General features: G+C 53.1%; 4 protein-coding genes across 4 annotated transcripts, besides 2 other annotated features; 1 reads left to right on the plus strand and 3 right to left on the minus strand.

Annotated features, from left to right (window-relative positions):
* Positions 1 to 576: part of a sequence feature (Protein overlapping with rRNA (APUU_60940A, BCS27892.1) was converted to a misc_feature.) that runs on past the window's edge.
* Positions 577 to 637: 61 nt separating this feature from the next.
* Positions 638 to 725: a sequence feature (Protein overlapping with rRNA (APUU_60940A, BCS27892.1) was converted to a misc_feature.).
* A 529-nt stretch (positions 726 to 1,254) lies between these two features.
* Positions 1,255 to 2,815, minus strand: APUU_60941A (uncharacterized protein; the record flags this gene model as incomplete). The annotated part of the gene is made up of 3 exons (XM_041694228.1): positions 1,255 to 2,048; positions 2,116 to 2,468; positions 2,562 to 2,815. 3 exons carry the CDS (start codon positions 2,813 to 2,815, stop codon positions 1,255 to 1,257), a joined length of 1,401 nt encoding a protein of 466 aa, XP_041560079.1.
* Positions 2,816 to 3,416: 601 nt separating this feature from the next.
* APUU_60942A (uncharacterized protein) lies at positions 3,417 to 3,929 on the minus strand (the record flags this gene model as incomplete). Its single annotated transcript, XM_041694229.1, has 1 exon — positions 3,417 to 3,929. One exon carries the CDS (start codon positions 3,927 to 3,929, stop codon positions 3,417 to 3,419), a length of 513 nt encoding a protein of 170 aa, XP_041560080.1.
* A 5,847-nt stretch (positions 3,930 to 9,776) lies between these two features.
* On the plus strand, positions 9,777 to 10,107 carry APUU_60943S (uncharacterized protein; the record flags this gene model as incomplete). Its single annotated transcript, XM_041694230.1, has 2 exons — positions 9,777 to 9,887; positions 9,958 to 10,107. 2 exons carry the CDS (start codon positions 9,777 to 9,779, stop codon positions 10,105 to 10,107), a joined length of 261 nt encoding a protein of 86 aa, XP_041560081.1.
* Positions 10,108 to 12,747: 2,640 nt separating this feature from the next.
* On the minus strand, positions 12,748 to 13,878 carry APUU_60944A (WD40 repeat domain-containing protein; the record flags this gene model as incomplete). Its single annotated transcript, XM_041694231.1, has 1 exon — positions 12,748 to 13,878. One exon carries the CDS (start codon positions 13,876 to 13,878, stop codon positions 12,748 to 12,750), a length of 1,131 nt encoding a protein of 376 aa, XP_041560082.1.
* Positions 13,879 to 14,504: the final 626 nt, after the last annotated feature.

Here is a 14,504-nt window from a genome sequence, read left to right on the forward strand (position 1 = left end):
CGGGGTCCCGCGGCCGCCTGGGGGTCTGGCCAGCCTCGACAGGTCCGTGGCCGGTGTGTGCGGCCGGAATCGACGTGGATTTGACCAAGTCCACGCGTGTTCGTTTAGTATCCGGTCGGCGTAGTCGAGGAACTGACGTATCACCACGAGATGGGTAAAGAATGTCGTTCTCCTGACCGGGGTCAGAGAACCTTGTGTCTTTCCTCGCCGCGTCGTTGTAGTATCTTGTAACTGCTTCCGTACCTTGTTCTTTTGCCTTGATCTTACCTATCGCCGAACATACGACACGAGTGGTTTGAGGCAGCGAATGCCCATAGCGTCGTAACTCAAAGCCACTTGCACCCTTCTGTTTGCCCAAACCATACGGTAATATGGCTGGGTAATCGCCCTCGGAAAGGGCTACAACAACATCACCAAGTCGAATATCGCGCGGCGGGGAGCACGCGAGATTCGGCAGGCCTGCAGCGACGCCCACTAGGAATCCAAACCACAGGTTCGGGAAAGACTTCCTCACATGAGCTGCAAGCGATGTTGCAGAACTTGTGCCGTATGGTTGGCCAGCAGCAAACGTGGCAACTACGATATTATGCCCGTGTATCTCGCCCGCGTGAAACACATAGTCGTCACCGGGACTGACCGGAAACCCCTCTGAAGGCAGCTTGTACCTCTATCTCAAGTGGGGCGATCCATGCGACGGTGTAAAGGTTGGGATCGAGAGTGGGCATTGTGGGCTCAGCTTGGCGGGGCTATAAAGAGAGGAACGTGAAGGAGCGCTGCCAGTTAGAAGAATGAAGAGACCCAATGTCGGTCCCAAGCGGGGAATTATCCATTGTCCGAGGGGAGGAATAGGGTGTCTTCTTGGCCGTCATCGAGTGGTTGGTTGTTTTGGTAATACGCACGACAATACGGACACTGACGGCACGGGCCGGAAATATACAGCAGGCTAACCGCTTCTGACGCGCTAGGGCTTCGGAAGTAGAAACAGGCTCCGTCTGTCCATGACATACAAGGACATTTCGGGCCGGGCTGTACGTTGGGAATATGCTGGGCGGTGGATCTCAAGGTAAGAAAGGTAAGGTGGTTGAGCCCGGAATTCTTCTCTTCCAACTCGAGATTGCGGGCATGAAGTATACCCCGCGCAAATAAAAAGCTACCTTACCTACCTGCAACATACGGTATGTCTTGCAGCGAGTGTACTTTCATGATCAGTAGCAAAATCACAATAACTGGTCCAGCAGGGTGTGGGCCCAGCTCTCAGCCATGACGCGGACGCCGATGCAGCGTTCCCTCTACCTGCACGACCGGTTCCTCCCCAGTGAGAAGATCCCTCTCTGGCGGGGTGCTGGGTGTGCTTATCCCAGTTGAAGCTTCGGCCAAACGCCTGAACGACTCGTTAGCCCGTTCCTGCCCTGTCGCAAAATCAGTTGATGACGGGGTGCTGGGTGAGCTTGGCCTCGTGAAAGCTGAAGCCCAATCCTTCTCTACCTGCTTGACTCGTTTCTCCCACGTGGCAGTATCAGTCCCTGGCACGGTTTCGCGCAGGAAGTCGGTCAGCCCGCCGACCATCTCGACCGAGCTGGATTGCTGTATGGGCGCAATCCCAGCAGTGGGTTGACGGATCCTCATGAAAAAGTATTGTAAGAGGCCGAGCCTGTCGGGCCCCTCTTCGAGTCGCTGCCGCAGCTTCTCGCGGAAAGGGACCAGCGTTTGAAGGTGAGCGAGTACTTGGTTATCGAGGGGAGGGGAGACGGGCTCCTGGGTGAGAACCAGTAGATTATCAATAGTGCGATCCATGTCCACTGGGACAGTTCGTGGCGGTTCATCTGATATGGTCATGCTCGAGACTCTTGTGGTCGATCCATCATCTTTTGCGTGGCTCATGGACACGTCTCGCGGCGGTTCGTCTACTATCGTGTAGCCTACCATATCAGAAGGGGATCGGGGGGGGGTAGACCTGGCCTTTGAAGGTTTGAAGTCTGTCGGAGAAATGCGCGAGAGAGCACCTTTTGAAGATCCTCGAGCCGGATCCTCCAGCTCCTGTGGCCAATCTATGCTTCTCCCGTCAGCACCTGCAGAATTATCCGCGTCCCACTGGCATGAACAGACTGTACGTACAATCCAAGGCTGCCGCATCAACCAGCGGCCTCTCCTCCAGTCGGAGGATGCTGAGGTGGTCTTCCAGGCCCGACCAGCTGTAATACTTCCCTGCCCACCGAGCAATTGATAACGGCACGCGAGGCCGCGGGCTCACAAGTATAATATCTGGTTCCGTTTCCGGCTGGGGGTCTTCGACGGGATCCCAGCTGAAGGACTTCTCGCGAGACGGAACCTCCGCCATGTAGTCCACGGGAAACGCAACAATGCTGTACTTGACACCGCTGTCGAGGTCGGAGATGTCCAGGACGACCAGGCCATACTCGGTGCAGTCCGCCCGGAACACCGTTGATAGCGGCTGGAACTGGATGTCGCTGGGCCGGTGCCATCACCAGCGCGATCGTCGCGCAACAACGACAGCAACACGCAGGTCGCGGTGAAGGGAAACTGGCTGAGGCCATCATCACGCCACGGCAGCAGGGGTTGTTGTTGGACTGGCTCCCAACGCCTGTTCCACGGCACGAAAGGGGGCTGCGCGGTGTCGGGCACGGTGGGCTGCACATGAATCGGGAGGCTCATGGGGAGACTGGCGATGATACCAGTCCTCCGCGAGCGCCCTCTCCGCCTCCAGCGGCGCGCGGTTCGCCGGATCCGAGAGAATTTCGATCAGCGCGAGGGTGTCGGTTAACATATGGTGCACTTGTGACCACGATGTCTTCATGTTGTATCCTCGTGGTGCTGGCGTTCCCGGGGCCGACATTGGCGACGATGGCGAAGATGAGGGAGCAGGGGGCCCTGGAATAAAGACTCCTGTATTCCCAATGCATTATTATTCTTTGACCTTCGATAGAGGCTTAGACGGAAACACGTTGTTATAGCTACGTTGCACGAGCCTCCACCATGGAAAGTGTGACCGATTCTTGAACTACTGCTTTACCTTGGCCATGCGCCTTAGCCAAGGCGAGCCGCTCGTTTGGTCCCGGGCATCAGGCTGAACCCCTTTCCCTAAGTAGAGGAGTACGCATAATTCCCGGCCTTGTGGTATAGGAAACATGGGAATTGCCAAGGACACCATAGTTTTGTGCTAACGGCACCACGACTGATTATCTAATATTCGTCTGAAGATGGGATTCTTGTGTGATACTCGAACTGCATTGCAGCAGGCTCATTCAGTGTGTTTCCGAGTGGCGTAGAGACACACGTACAGTCCAAAGCTGCAGCATCAACCATCGGCCTCTCCAATCGACGAAGAACCGCATAGCCAGAACACCCATCGAGCTACTACGGGTTAACGAACTTGAGTTGAATTGAATTGAATTGAATCAAACATTATTAAACACCTGGAATGAATTTGGAGCTTCGAACTCCAAGGCTTCGACGGCCTCGGACTCCCAGGCGTCGGAACCAGGCCCTGCAGCGGCCTCGGGGTCCAAATCTAGCAGTGGTACGGCGCCGGCGTCCAGGTCCCGATCTAGCACTGGAACGCGGCCGCAGCCACAGGTCCGTTCTAGCACCCGGGGCAAGCAGATAACCCGGAGGCCATCAACCCCGGAACTAGACCTGGAACCGAGCCGGGGAGGCGAGCCACACCCGGAACCCGCGAGCAAGAGGAGGGCAAGGGCCGTCCGGTCCACGGAGTCGATCCAGACGGACGACATGGATATTGACCTACCAGGCAGGGCGTCTGGGTCTAGGGGGGGTAGCGGAACGAACCCAGCCCAGGCCTCTGCAGAGGGGGAAGCCGCACAACCGATGTTACAACTGACAGCGCCCCCGAGCGCTGAAGTCACCATGAACATGCCGAGAAAGGAGCTTCGGGAGAGGGCAGTAGTCATCTACAAGGACCCAGCCACCTCCGATATCCAAACGGAGCCGGGAGCGCCTCCAGGAAGGCTAGATCGTCCACGTCCACGAGGCGCGGGAACGATCAGGGCAAGGTAGACCGAATCCTAAGGTCTAAATCTAGCGCTCGACGGCCCGAAGATGAGGACGACGAGCTGGCGGAGGCGGTAGGAAGCTCACAAAGTTCAGCCCTGATCACGCAATCGACAATCCTAGCGGATCGGGACCTGAATGGTTCAAGGAAGAGAACCGCAGAGCAAGCCAAGATCGGCCAGGACAAGGCACCCCAGGGTGTCGAATCCAGGCCAGTTAGGATCCCTACGACCAGGAACCGGGCACTGACCATTCCTAATGATCAATAAGCCCCTCCAGGTCCTCCAATACAACACGAACCGATCGAAGGACAGCGTCATGGCCGACTTCCTCCGGAACCCCCGGGTTCTAGAGGCAGAGGTCATCGCGATTCAGGAACCATGGCGGAACCCATGGCAAGACACTACTCACCACCCGGCCAAGGCCACCCACCACCTCGTCCACCCGCTGGAAGGGGAAACGGGGGCTCAAGGCCGGGAATGGCACGAGAACCGGGCTAGGGTGTGTATGTTTGTATCCAAGCGGCTTGACATAAGCTGCTGGACCCATATTGCGCACTCTAAAGACCTTCAGGAACTGCAGCTCCGCTATCACCGCCCCGGGGAGGCGGAATGCAGGACCCTGAGGATCTTCAACATATATAACGAACGACGAATCGACACAGCCGGCAGGCTGCAGGAGCTGATGGAAAGAGACGGGGACCAGCTGGTGCTGGGCGACTTCAACCTCCACCACCCCGTGTGGGGGGGGGCGACCAGGCAAGAACAGACGAGGGGGCGGACGACCTCCTGGATATCACTGAACCCCTGGGCTTCGAGCTCTGGCTGGAGCCGGGGACGATTACCAGGGATTCAGGAGGCCACCAGACGACAATCGACCTAGTTATCGCAAGCGCGGAGCTGGATCCCAGGCTGGTAGCTTGCGAGATGGCAGAGGACGTCCATGCAGATTCAGATCACCTACCGATCCGCACGCTAATCGACATAAACACACCGACACGAGAACCACAAAAGAGGAGGAACTGGAAGGCCATGGACGGGGCAGCGCTCCGGAATTTTGTCGAGCCTAACCTAGCGGTCCTGAGTCATTGGGAGCGCTGGGGCCGGGCAGGAGGCTCCCCGGAGGCGGTCCCCAGCGGAGCGGAGATCGACATGGCCGTGGAGACGCTGATCGAGATCGTGAAGCAGTGGATCAGCGACTCGACCCCGTGGGCGAGACCGAGCGCGCGGGCCAACCCGAGCTTCACGCCAGAGTGCCAGGCAGCTATCAAAGCAGCCCGGCGAGCCCGGAGGGTCTACTCGGCCACCCACACGGAGGAGGCCTGGCAGGAGTACTGCCAGGTGCGGAACATGAAGGGGAGAACTATTAATAAAACGCTACGAACGCAACACCGGCAACGCGTACGCGAGGCCACGGAACAGGGGCCCAGAGGCCTGCACCAACTCAGTAAATGGGCCCGGAAGGAGGCCCAGAACGGGGTTATCCCCGCGCTGAAGCGGGCCGGGGCCCCGGATGCCCAGACCTTTGACGAAAAGGCGGATCTGCTTCGGGAGGCGCTGTTCCCGAAGCCTCCGAAAGCTGACCTGTCAGATATCGGACGCCGAACCACCGAACCGATCGATTTCCCGGCCATCACCGACCGCGAGGTCACCGAAGCGATTCGACGAGCGCCTGCCGACAAGGCCCCAGGTCCGGACGGCATCCCAAACAGGGTCTGGCACGCCTTGCTGCCGATTCCCGGCTTCGTCCCGATTCTTCGGGGCGTTTTCGAGGCATCAGTTAAGGCTGGACACAACGCAGAACACTTCCAACGATCCACCACGGTAGTTCTGCGGAAGGGTGGTAACAGGGACTTCAGACAACCTAAGAGCTATCGTCCCGTGGCTCTACTGAACACGCTAGGGAAGATACTGGAAGCTATTATTGCTTCCCGGCTCTCCTGGGCCCTGGAAAGCCATAGCCTGCTCCCTAAAACGCACATGGGAGGCAGAAAGATGATCTCTGTGGACCACGCGATCCAGAGGGTCATTCATGACATCCGGGAGGCCTGGGGCCGGAGCAAGAAGGTCACGATGCTGCTAATGGACATCAGTGGGGCGTATGACAACGTGGCGCGCCTGCGCTTGCTGTATGACCTGCAGCTCTTACGCATGCAGCAACTGGTTCCATGGATAGAATCCTTCCTGTCAAACAGGGCCACGCGGCTCTCGATGACGGGGATCCTGTCGGAGCTGTTTAGAACGCCAACAGGGATCCCACAGGGGTCACCGATCTCACCGATTCTCTTTCTGATATACAACACGCTGCTGATCCAGAACTGCCGAAGGACCCTGGGAATGGTGACCGTCACGCCATACGGCTGGGTCGACGACACCTGCGCGATAGCGGAATCGGAAAGCTACGCTACAAATGTCAAGGCCCTGGAGGAGATGCTAGGTAAGGCAGATAAGTGGGCCAGAGGCCATGCATCAAAATTTGCCCCCGAAAAGTTCGAACTAATCCACTTCGCCAACCCCGACGCGCCGCCGGAATCCGACTACGAGACCGACGAGGAGCCGGAAGATATCTGGAAGCCCCCGATGTCTACCCGGGGCAGCGAGGAATCAGCAGTCAGATACCCCACGGGGGTCACCATCAAGCCTACGAAACACGCCAAATATCTAGGAATCTGGCTTGATAAGGCGCTGAGCTTTGATCTCCACCTGGAGAAGCTCATGGCCAAAGCCAACGGGTCCTTGGAGGCCCTAAAAAGCATCTGCGGGTCAACCTGGGGGACCTCCCTGACGGGGATGCGGACGATCTACCAGGCAGTAGTAGTCCCGCAGCTCCTTTGGGGGGTCACCGCGTGGTATACACCTGCTAATATAGAACCAACAAAGCAAAAACAACTGGTCAACCAGCTGGAAAGGATCCAGAAACGCGCGGCGATCATGATATCCGGAGCGATCAAATCCATGGCCGCTGCGGCCCTGGACATTGAGCTATTCCTGTTACCCATGAAGCTGCAGATCCAGCGAACGGTGGAGGAAACAGTCATTAGGATTCGCACCGGGCCTGCGTGGGCTCGCCCGAACGACAAGAGCCGAAGCCCGGGTGAAAAGTGCCTAGGGGGTCTCACCCCCTAGAGGCCTTCGCACAGAGCCGGAACGCGATCCTGAAGCTAGGAAAGAATGAAGAATGGGAGACACGGGAGGCCTATATCCTAAAGCCATGGGAGGAGGCCATCCCGGTGTCAATCACAAAGGATCCTGAAGAGGCGCTGAAGAGCCATGACACCGCGTGCAGGGACACCCCGGTGAGCCCAGGACACGCGATATGGTATACAGACGGAAGCGGGTATCAAGGCCTAGTCGGTGGCTCAGCAGTGAGCCCCCGAGCAGGCCAATATCTGCAGAGACATCTGGGATCGGAAGCCCAGGCCAGCGTGTATGCAGCGGAGCTGGCCGGGATCAACACGGCCCTAGGAACCACCCTAGAGACCGCGCGCGCACCGGGATCCCCGAAACCGGTAGCTGTCACAGTATTTTCCGATTCCCAAGCAGGAATCCGGGCCGTCGGTAATCCGCAACGGCCTCAGGCCATTATCTCCTCCGGTCGATATACTAACATGCCCGGGACCTAAAGAAGCTAGGGACCAATCTAATGATTCAATGGGTGCCCGCGCATGTTGGTTTGCAAGGAAACGAGGAGGCGGATCGTGAGGCAAAGTTAGCCGCACTGCAGGGCCTGAATCGAGGTCAGAATAAGGTTTTCAGTGCGGGGCAGGAGCCCGGGGAAACCCTGATCCGGCTCGCCTCCGCAGCCAAGCGGGGGGTCCGCCAGAGGATCAATGAACGGTGGAAGAAACAGTGGGCGGTTACGAAGGAAGCAAGACCTACCAGGCGCTTGGTTAAGCACCCTGGGAAGGCCGCACTGCAGCTGTATAAGGGTCTCCCGAAGCCCTATACCTCAGTGATCATGCAGCTCCGCTCGGAACGCTCCGCGCTGAACCATTACCTTTTTAAGGTAAAACAGCACCCTGATGGTTGGTGTACGTGCTGGAGCCAGGCCAGGCAGACTCCGCAGCACGTTCTTTTAACGTGTGAGAAGTGGCAGGCGGAGCGGGCGGAGGTGATGACCAAAATCGCCGCACGTACAGATATCAGCACGAATGCCAGCTATGACCAGTTGGTCTCGGATCCTAAGGCAGTTAGGTATGTGGCTAAATTCATGCTGAAAACGGGTTTACTGGGGCAGTTTAGGGAGGTGAATATGGATCCAGATCCCCCGGAGGCCCCGGAAACCAGGGGCAGTTTGGCCACGGGGGGGAACAGGGACCAAGCGGCCTATCTACGTGGGATATTACCGCCTGGTGCAAACCGGGCCCACGGTGGTCCGCTTCACCACCAAAACCAGGAACTACGCCAGCCAGGGCCCATACCAGGGGCCAGGCTCGCTGAGGGAACTAGAAGCCGAAGAGCAACGGAACTAGGTGCTGAAGACGAGGATCAGGAGGCCCTGAACAGGCCACCGGCTACCGAGTCAACCGGGGGCCACGATGCCGAAGCAGGAAGGAACTAAGCAGGAACGGAGTGGCGAGAACGAGTCGACGTTAGTATGAGGATGGAGAGCCAGTTGTGTGAACGGCTTCAATCATTATTGTTTTTATTTATATGGGATAGCTACTGTATTAAAACGGCGTTGATGGCTTCGAGTTCGCTTCGACCGACGAAGCACCCGCATAGCCAGAACACCTATCTAGCTACAACGGGTTAATGAACTTGAATTGAATGAATTTGGAGCTCTAATTGCTCTCGATTCCCTCAGTTTGCCATCCAGGAGTATGACGTCACCCGCTGCTCATAAGGGCCTGCCCCCTCTGACTCTTTTTTTATCTGTTGGGTCTCTCGATAAAGTCGGTACTGTAGGAAGGGACGATGGGAATGGGTCACATGACCATAGGATTTTACCTTTACATACTGTAGCTAGTTTTCCTTAACTCTACACCACACCATCGTTTTCAGAGATCATTAGTCGATAGGAACTAATTCAACTATTCGGTATCCAGTCGTTTCTACTTTTCTATAATTGAGATATCACCATTACGGCCACCCCGTCAATTCAATCGTTCAGTACCCTAACCGAAGACCTGAACCGGAATCTAGGGAGAAGGACAGCCGGCTATATAAGAATGGAGCTTGAGATCGCGTAAATATAGAAGCTAGAATTTAAAGCTAGTGGGCTGAATATTATATCTTCTGACAATAATTTGCACTCTAGGCCAACAAGCCAATACGTCCTACAATGGCTTAAAAGACGAGCGATACATAACGAGACCGCCCTGTTCTCCTCCCTCGCTGAATTTCTCTAACAATCATGCCCTATTGAATGAATCAAAGGCTTGTCTAGGCGCCGGTCGTGCTACGCACCAAGTTGCCGCCGGCGGCCAGTGGACCTCTGAATCAAGAACATACATCTCACCATGACGCGATGGCGACGTAGAGCAATCTATTACCGAGTGCACTGGCCTATTGAATGCCTATTATCTAGATATCGTATTACCATGTCATGTAATCTCACGATCAGCAATACAAGATGAACCAATCAACATCCTCCAGGCTCGATTCCTTACTTAAAGCATATTGAAGGCATGATGACGACTTTCATTATTAACAACCCCCGCGGAAGATATATAGTCTCACCACTCAAACCCTGAATGAATAATGTTACTCGCTGCAATAAAACTATCAAGACCATATCCTTTAACCATGCAGCGCGAACACGACCAGGGATACTCCCACGCTGTGGGTGGCTCTAAAGTCCCACAGAGTGCGCAAGAGAAAGTTCCTCGGAGGGTTGAAGAGTCATTGCCCAACAAGGTATCTATGCTAAGCTCTATTGATACTTGCTCTATTGATACTTTTCATAAACACTAATACTCCCATCAAGATACACGACACCGGTTCCGGGACTGGCCGCCAGACACACGCCCTCAATGATGGGGACGATTCGATCGTGCCCAAGGGCGTGCAGAAGGCTGTGCCTGAGAAGCTCGAGCGCACGTTGCCAAACAAAATCCACAACACTGGGGACGAATAGTTGGTGCTGGCAATGCAGGATTACTTGATTCCGGCGATGTGACCAGCCTGTCTGTGATAGGGCGTGCTTGACAACTGTTTGGATGTTTTTATCTGCCTTTCTTTTTCCAAAAAGTACTTTATGCAGCTTTTTTATCTTATTTCCGAGATTTTTTTATCTGAAGCCTAAGCAGAGGTCAATATTTCTTTCGTAGTCAGAACACCCATCGAGCTACAACGGGTTAATGAACTTGAATTGAATTGAATTGAATTGAATAGTATCTTGGGCGGTATCCCAGTTCTAGACCAAACTCCAAATCAGCTGTCTTTTTCTGGGTCTGTGTATGAGAACATAAGGACAGGATTTCCGCAAGGGTAAAACAGCTGGCGTAGGTACGTGTGTTAGCGAATGTCTCCCTGCATACTGGGTTGTCAGCATGTGGGGTCCAGAGACGGTCGGGCCCGCTATAGAAACGGTACCTTACGATTTTCCTGGTCAGGATGGGGGTCAGAGGTCAAAATAAGATTGCGGGTCCATGCTTTAGAACTAATAACTAGGGTAATTCGAGCCGCCTCGGCATGGTAGCCGAAGAGCACGCGCCTGCATTTATAAGTTTGTTCTATTATTGTTTTCTATAATATATTAAATGTGTACTTAGCTTGCTCTTATCTGTATTATCATTCGCTTATTTGCTTGCAATCACCCAGTATGGAACGATTATAGCCCTGTTTTGCAGCACCATATCCACTAATATGATCAGGTAGGCTTGGTGTAGTCGCTATAGTCACTGCGCTAGCTGCGGTGGGTCCATTAGCTGACAATATCCGCATTCTCTCACAACCACCTCCTCTTTTCCGGGACTCATTTCACTAGACATCTATATTTGCCGCCTAGCGACTCGGGGAATTATTCGATCATAAATCATTATTCTCTGATAGCCAAGCCGTATGAAGAGACTATCATATCCACGGGATCTACCGGCAGAAGTAGTTGCGATAATACTTGGTTATCTGCCAGATATAGAAAGTCTCTTCTCTACTATGCTCACGTGTCGAACATTCTACCATAGATTTTCGTTCAACAAAGTTCAGATACTTCGGTGGATATTTTTGAGTACCTATAGCAAGATGTTTGATATGAATTGCTCGTTTGTCATTGTGAGGGAACTTCTTCTAGCTGCCAAGATAGAGTGCACCCCGAGGATTAGTATAGTCCGATCTCCGTGATCTTCTATTGCTAGGTAAAATTAGTTCAAGTTACAACCAACGAGCGATATACAGTACCTACATCATACGAAATGATAATCTTCTCTGACCTAATTAACAGGCGGACAAGCCTTAGGTATCTAGGCAGGGCTTCGCTGGCAGCTATATTAGAATAAATATCGAATTAGAGACCAACAATACTATTAAAGAAGAGAGCAACCCAGATAGATATTATTAGACTCTGACGGACTAAGTCACTGTGCATTTTACTGTAATGACTAATAAGATAATCATTAAAGGCGATTCCCTTCAACACAACAGTATTCTTATAAATATAGTCGAAAAGTACTTGAATATAAGTAATATTGCGTATAGATATTGCCTGTCGACCACTGTCTGGTACTCTTGCTACTCCGTGTTCTGGCCAGTATGACGGCTGGACTGATATGTTCTTCGAAGAGTTGATGATATGAATACAGACGCACCCGAAATGTCCTTCTACCCTCGACATTGACACAATGATTTCCAAACCCTAACCTGGAATGATACTAAGCCGGATTTAGCTAGTGCCTGGAAAATTAGGTACGTACGTGAAATGAAAGCTTTGTCTTGAACCTGTAACTGTATCTGAAAATTTGGTATTTCTACGTCACGCTGAGGAGATTCGCGTAAACACTGCCTTCCTGGATAGATATATTTTGACTCTCATGCCTACAGACGCTCCTTAGCAATTTAATATGCACGGAAGATAGTGGATGAAATCTAATAAGTAACTTGACTATTAGCAGTACCCTAGTTCGCTGTGGAGACCACGAAGTTGTTATTGATCATTATTAAAATACTCGATCTAATGGTCTGTGGGTCAATTATGAATTACCCTGTGGGGTCTGGATCTGCGAACTAGGCTTGGCATCCAGATGATGCTTGCCATGAAAGTCTGGGACCAGTAATTGCCTGCCACGGGACAGAGTTGATTGGTACGGGTGATATGGAATATTCTGGAGTTCTAGGGTGGCGAAATCATAAATTATATAGAAACCGTAGCCCCCATGCCCCCGTTTTATAGAGAGATTAGAAGATAGAGACAGTTAGAAGATAGTCCAAAATAACTCGAGGAATAGTATATGAAACAGAATGAGACTTATTAGTTCAATAATAAAAATGTCAAGCTGCCTATTCTATGGCCAAGAGCCACACTATTACCACTGATAGCCACACATGTCGCCCGATAGTCTGGTAGAAGCCAGATCAAATACTGCCTGTTGTGAGTCACCCACTTCTTATGTACGGATATTTCAGTCTCTGTCCGTGGCTGCTTGGTAGAGGAGTTGAAAGTTCCATGATTTAAAGAAAACTCACCGCGGTCAGTGTTGAGGCATCTATTATTTAAGAATAACATAGTAGTTACGACTATGTCAAGATAACGTTTATCCTTCCCGGCGCCAGAGACCGCGTCCTAGAGCCGGATTGTGTTATCACGGGAAGCAGACGCGACCGTCTGTCCGTCAGGTGAGAAGGCTACTGCAGTGACTGTAAGCCAATGGCCCTCTAGGACCTGCTTCTCAGTACCAGAGGCTGCATCCCAGAGCCGGATTATCTTATCACGGGAAACAGACGCGATTGTCTGCCTGTCAGGTGAGAAGGCTACTGCATTAACCCAGCCCTGATGCCCCCCCAGGGTCTGTTTCTTAGTACCAGAGGCCGCGTCCCAGAGCTGGATTGTCTTCTGCCTGTCAGGTGAGAAGGCTAGCGCAGCGACCCAGTCCCGACGGCCCTCCAGGACCTGCTTCTCAGCGCCAGAGGCCGCGTCCCAGAGCCGGATTGTCCTATCACGGGAAGAGGTCTCATCATGGGAAGCGGACGCGACCGTCTGCCCGTCGGGTGAGAAGGCTACTGCAGTAACTGAGTCCTGATGGCCCTCCAGGACCTGCTTCTTAGCGCCAGAGGCCGTGTCCCAGAGCCGGATTATCTTATCATAGGAAGCGGACGCAATTATCTGCCTGTCAGGTGAGAAGGCTACTGCAGTGACCCTGAGCTGATAGCCCTCCAGGACCTGCTTCTTGGCGCCAGAGGCTGTATCCCTGAGCCGGATTATCTTGTTATGGGAAGCAAACACGACCGTCTGCCCGTCAGGTAAGAAGGCTACTGCAGTAACTGAGTCCTGATGGCCCTCCAGGACCTGCTTCTCAGCGCCAGAGGCTGTGTCCCAGAGCCGGATTGTCTTATCATGGGAAGCGGATGCAATTATCTGCCCGTCAGGTGAGAAGGCTACTGCAGTAACTGAGTCCTGATGGCCCTCCAGGACCTGCTTCTTGGCACCAGAGGCTGCGTCCCAGAGCCAGATTATCTTATCACGGGAAGCAGACACGACCGTCTGCCCGTCAGGTGAGAAGGTTACTGTAGTAACTGAGTCCTGATGGCCCCCTAGGACCTGCTTCTTAGCGCCAGAGGCTGCGTCCCAGAGCCGGATTGTCTTATCACAGGAAGCGGACGCGATTGTCTGCCCGTCAGGTGAGAAGGCTACTGCAGTAACTGAGTCCTGATAGCCCTCCAGGACTTGTATACATGGATCCCAGGACTCCTGCATCACATATACCTGTTTTATGAAGTTGAACCGCTGATTCCAATAAAGTCTTCTGCTTAAGCTTTTTTAAGGACAGAAGACAATAGCGGTACTATATACTTGTAAAGATACTTCTTATATTATTATAGCATTGGCACGTGCAAATCTTTCGGCTTCTCTAAAGATAGCCTGATGCTGGCTCTAACAAGCTAAAAGTTTTTTAAGACTTAAGATCCCGTGCCCTAGCTCACTAATAAGGCTAAGGCTCTCGAGCCAGTGGAGGAGATGTCGCTCGAAGAAATCTGATACTTGGTTATCCAATGCATCAGGCCTTTCCGGAGGTACTAAATTTAGAAAATAGTCCAACCAATATGTACAACTGTATCGCAGGTCGAACAGCGGGTCAGGATATGGCCGAAGGGTCGCTATCTCAGAGATTAGAGCTCCTAGATTGTCAAGTTTGTAAATATCGCGTCGTAATTTAGCTTTGAGGTTCTGCAGAGACTCGCGGGTTATTTGGTGGTGTATTGCCGAGGGCCCGGATGGAAAAATTACAGTAGACACCTTAGCATGACCAAGGTAGTCTTTGGCAGACTGATATATCAGGTACACATAGTCGTCCCGAATTATAAGAAATGATCCGCACATGC

Source organism: Aspergillus puulaauensis, chromosome 6 (assembly GCF_016861865.1).
Source record: "Aspergillus puulaauensis MK2 DNA, chromosome 6, nearly complete sequence".
NCBI lineage: Eukaryota > Fungi > Ascomycota > Eurotiomycetes > Eurotiales > Aspergillaceae > Aspergillus > Aspergillus puulaauensis.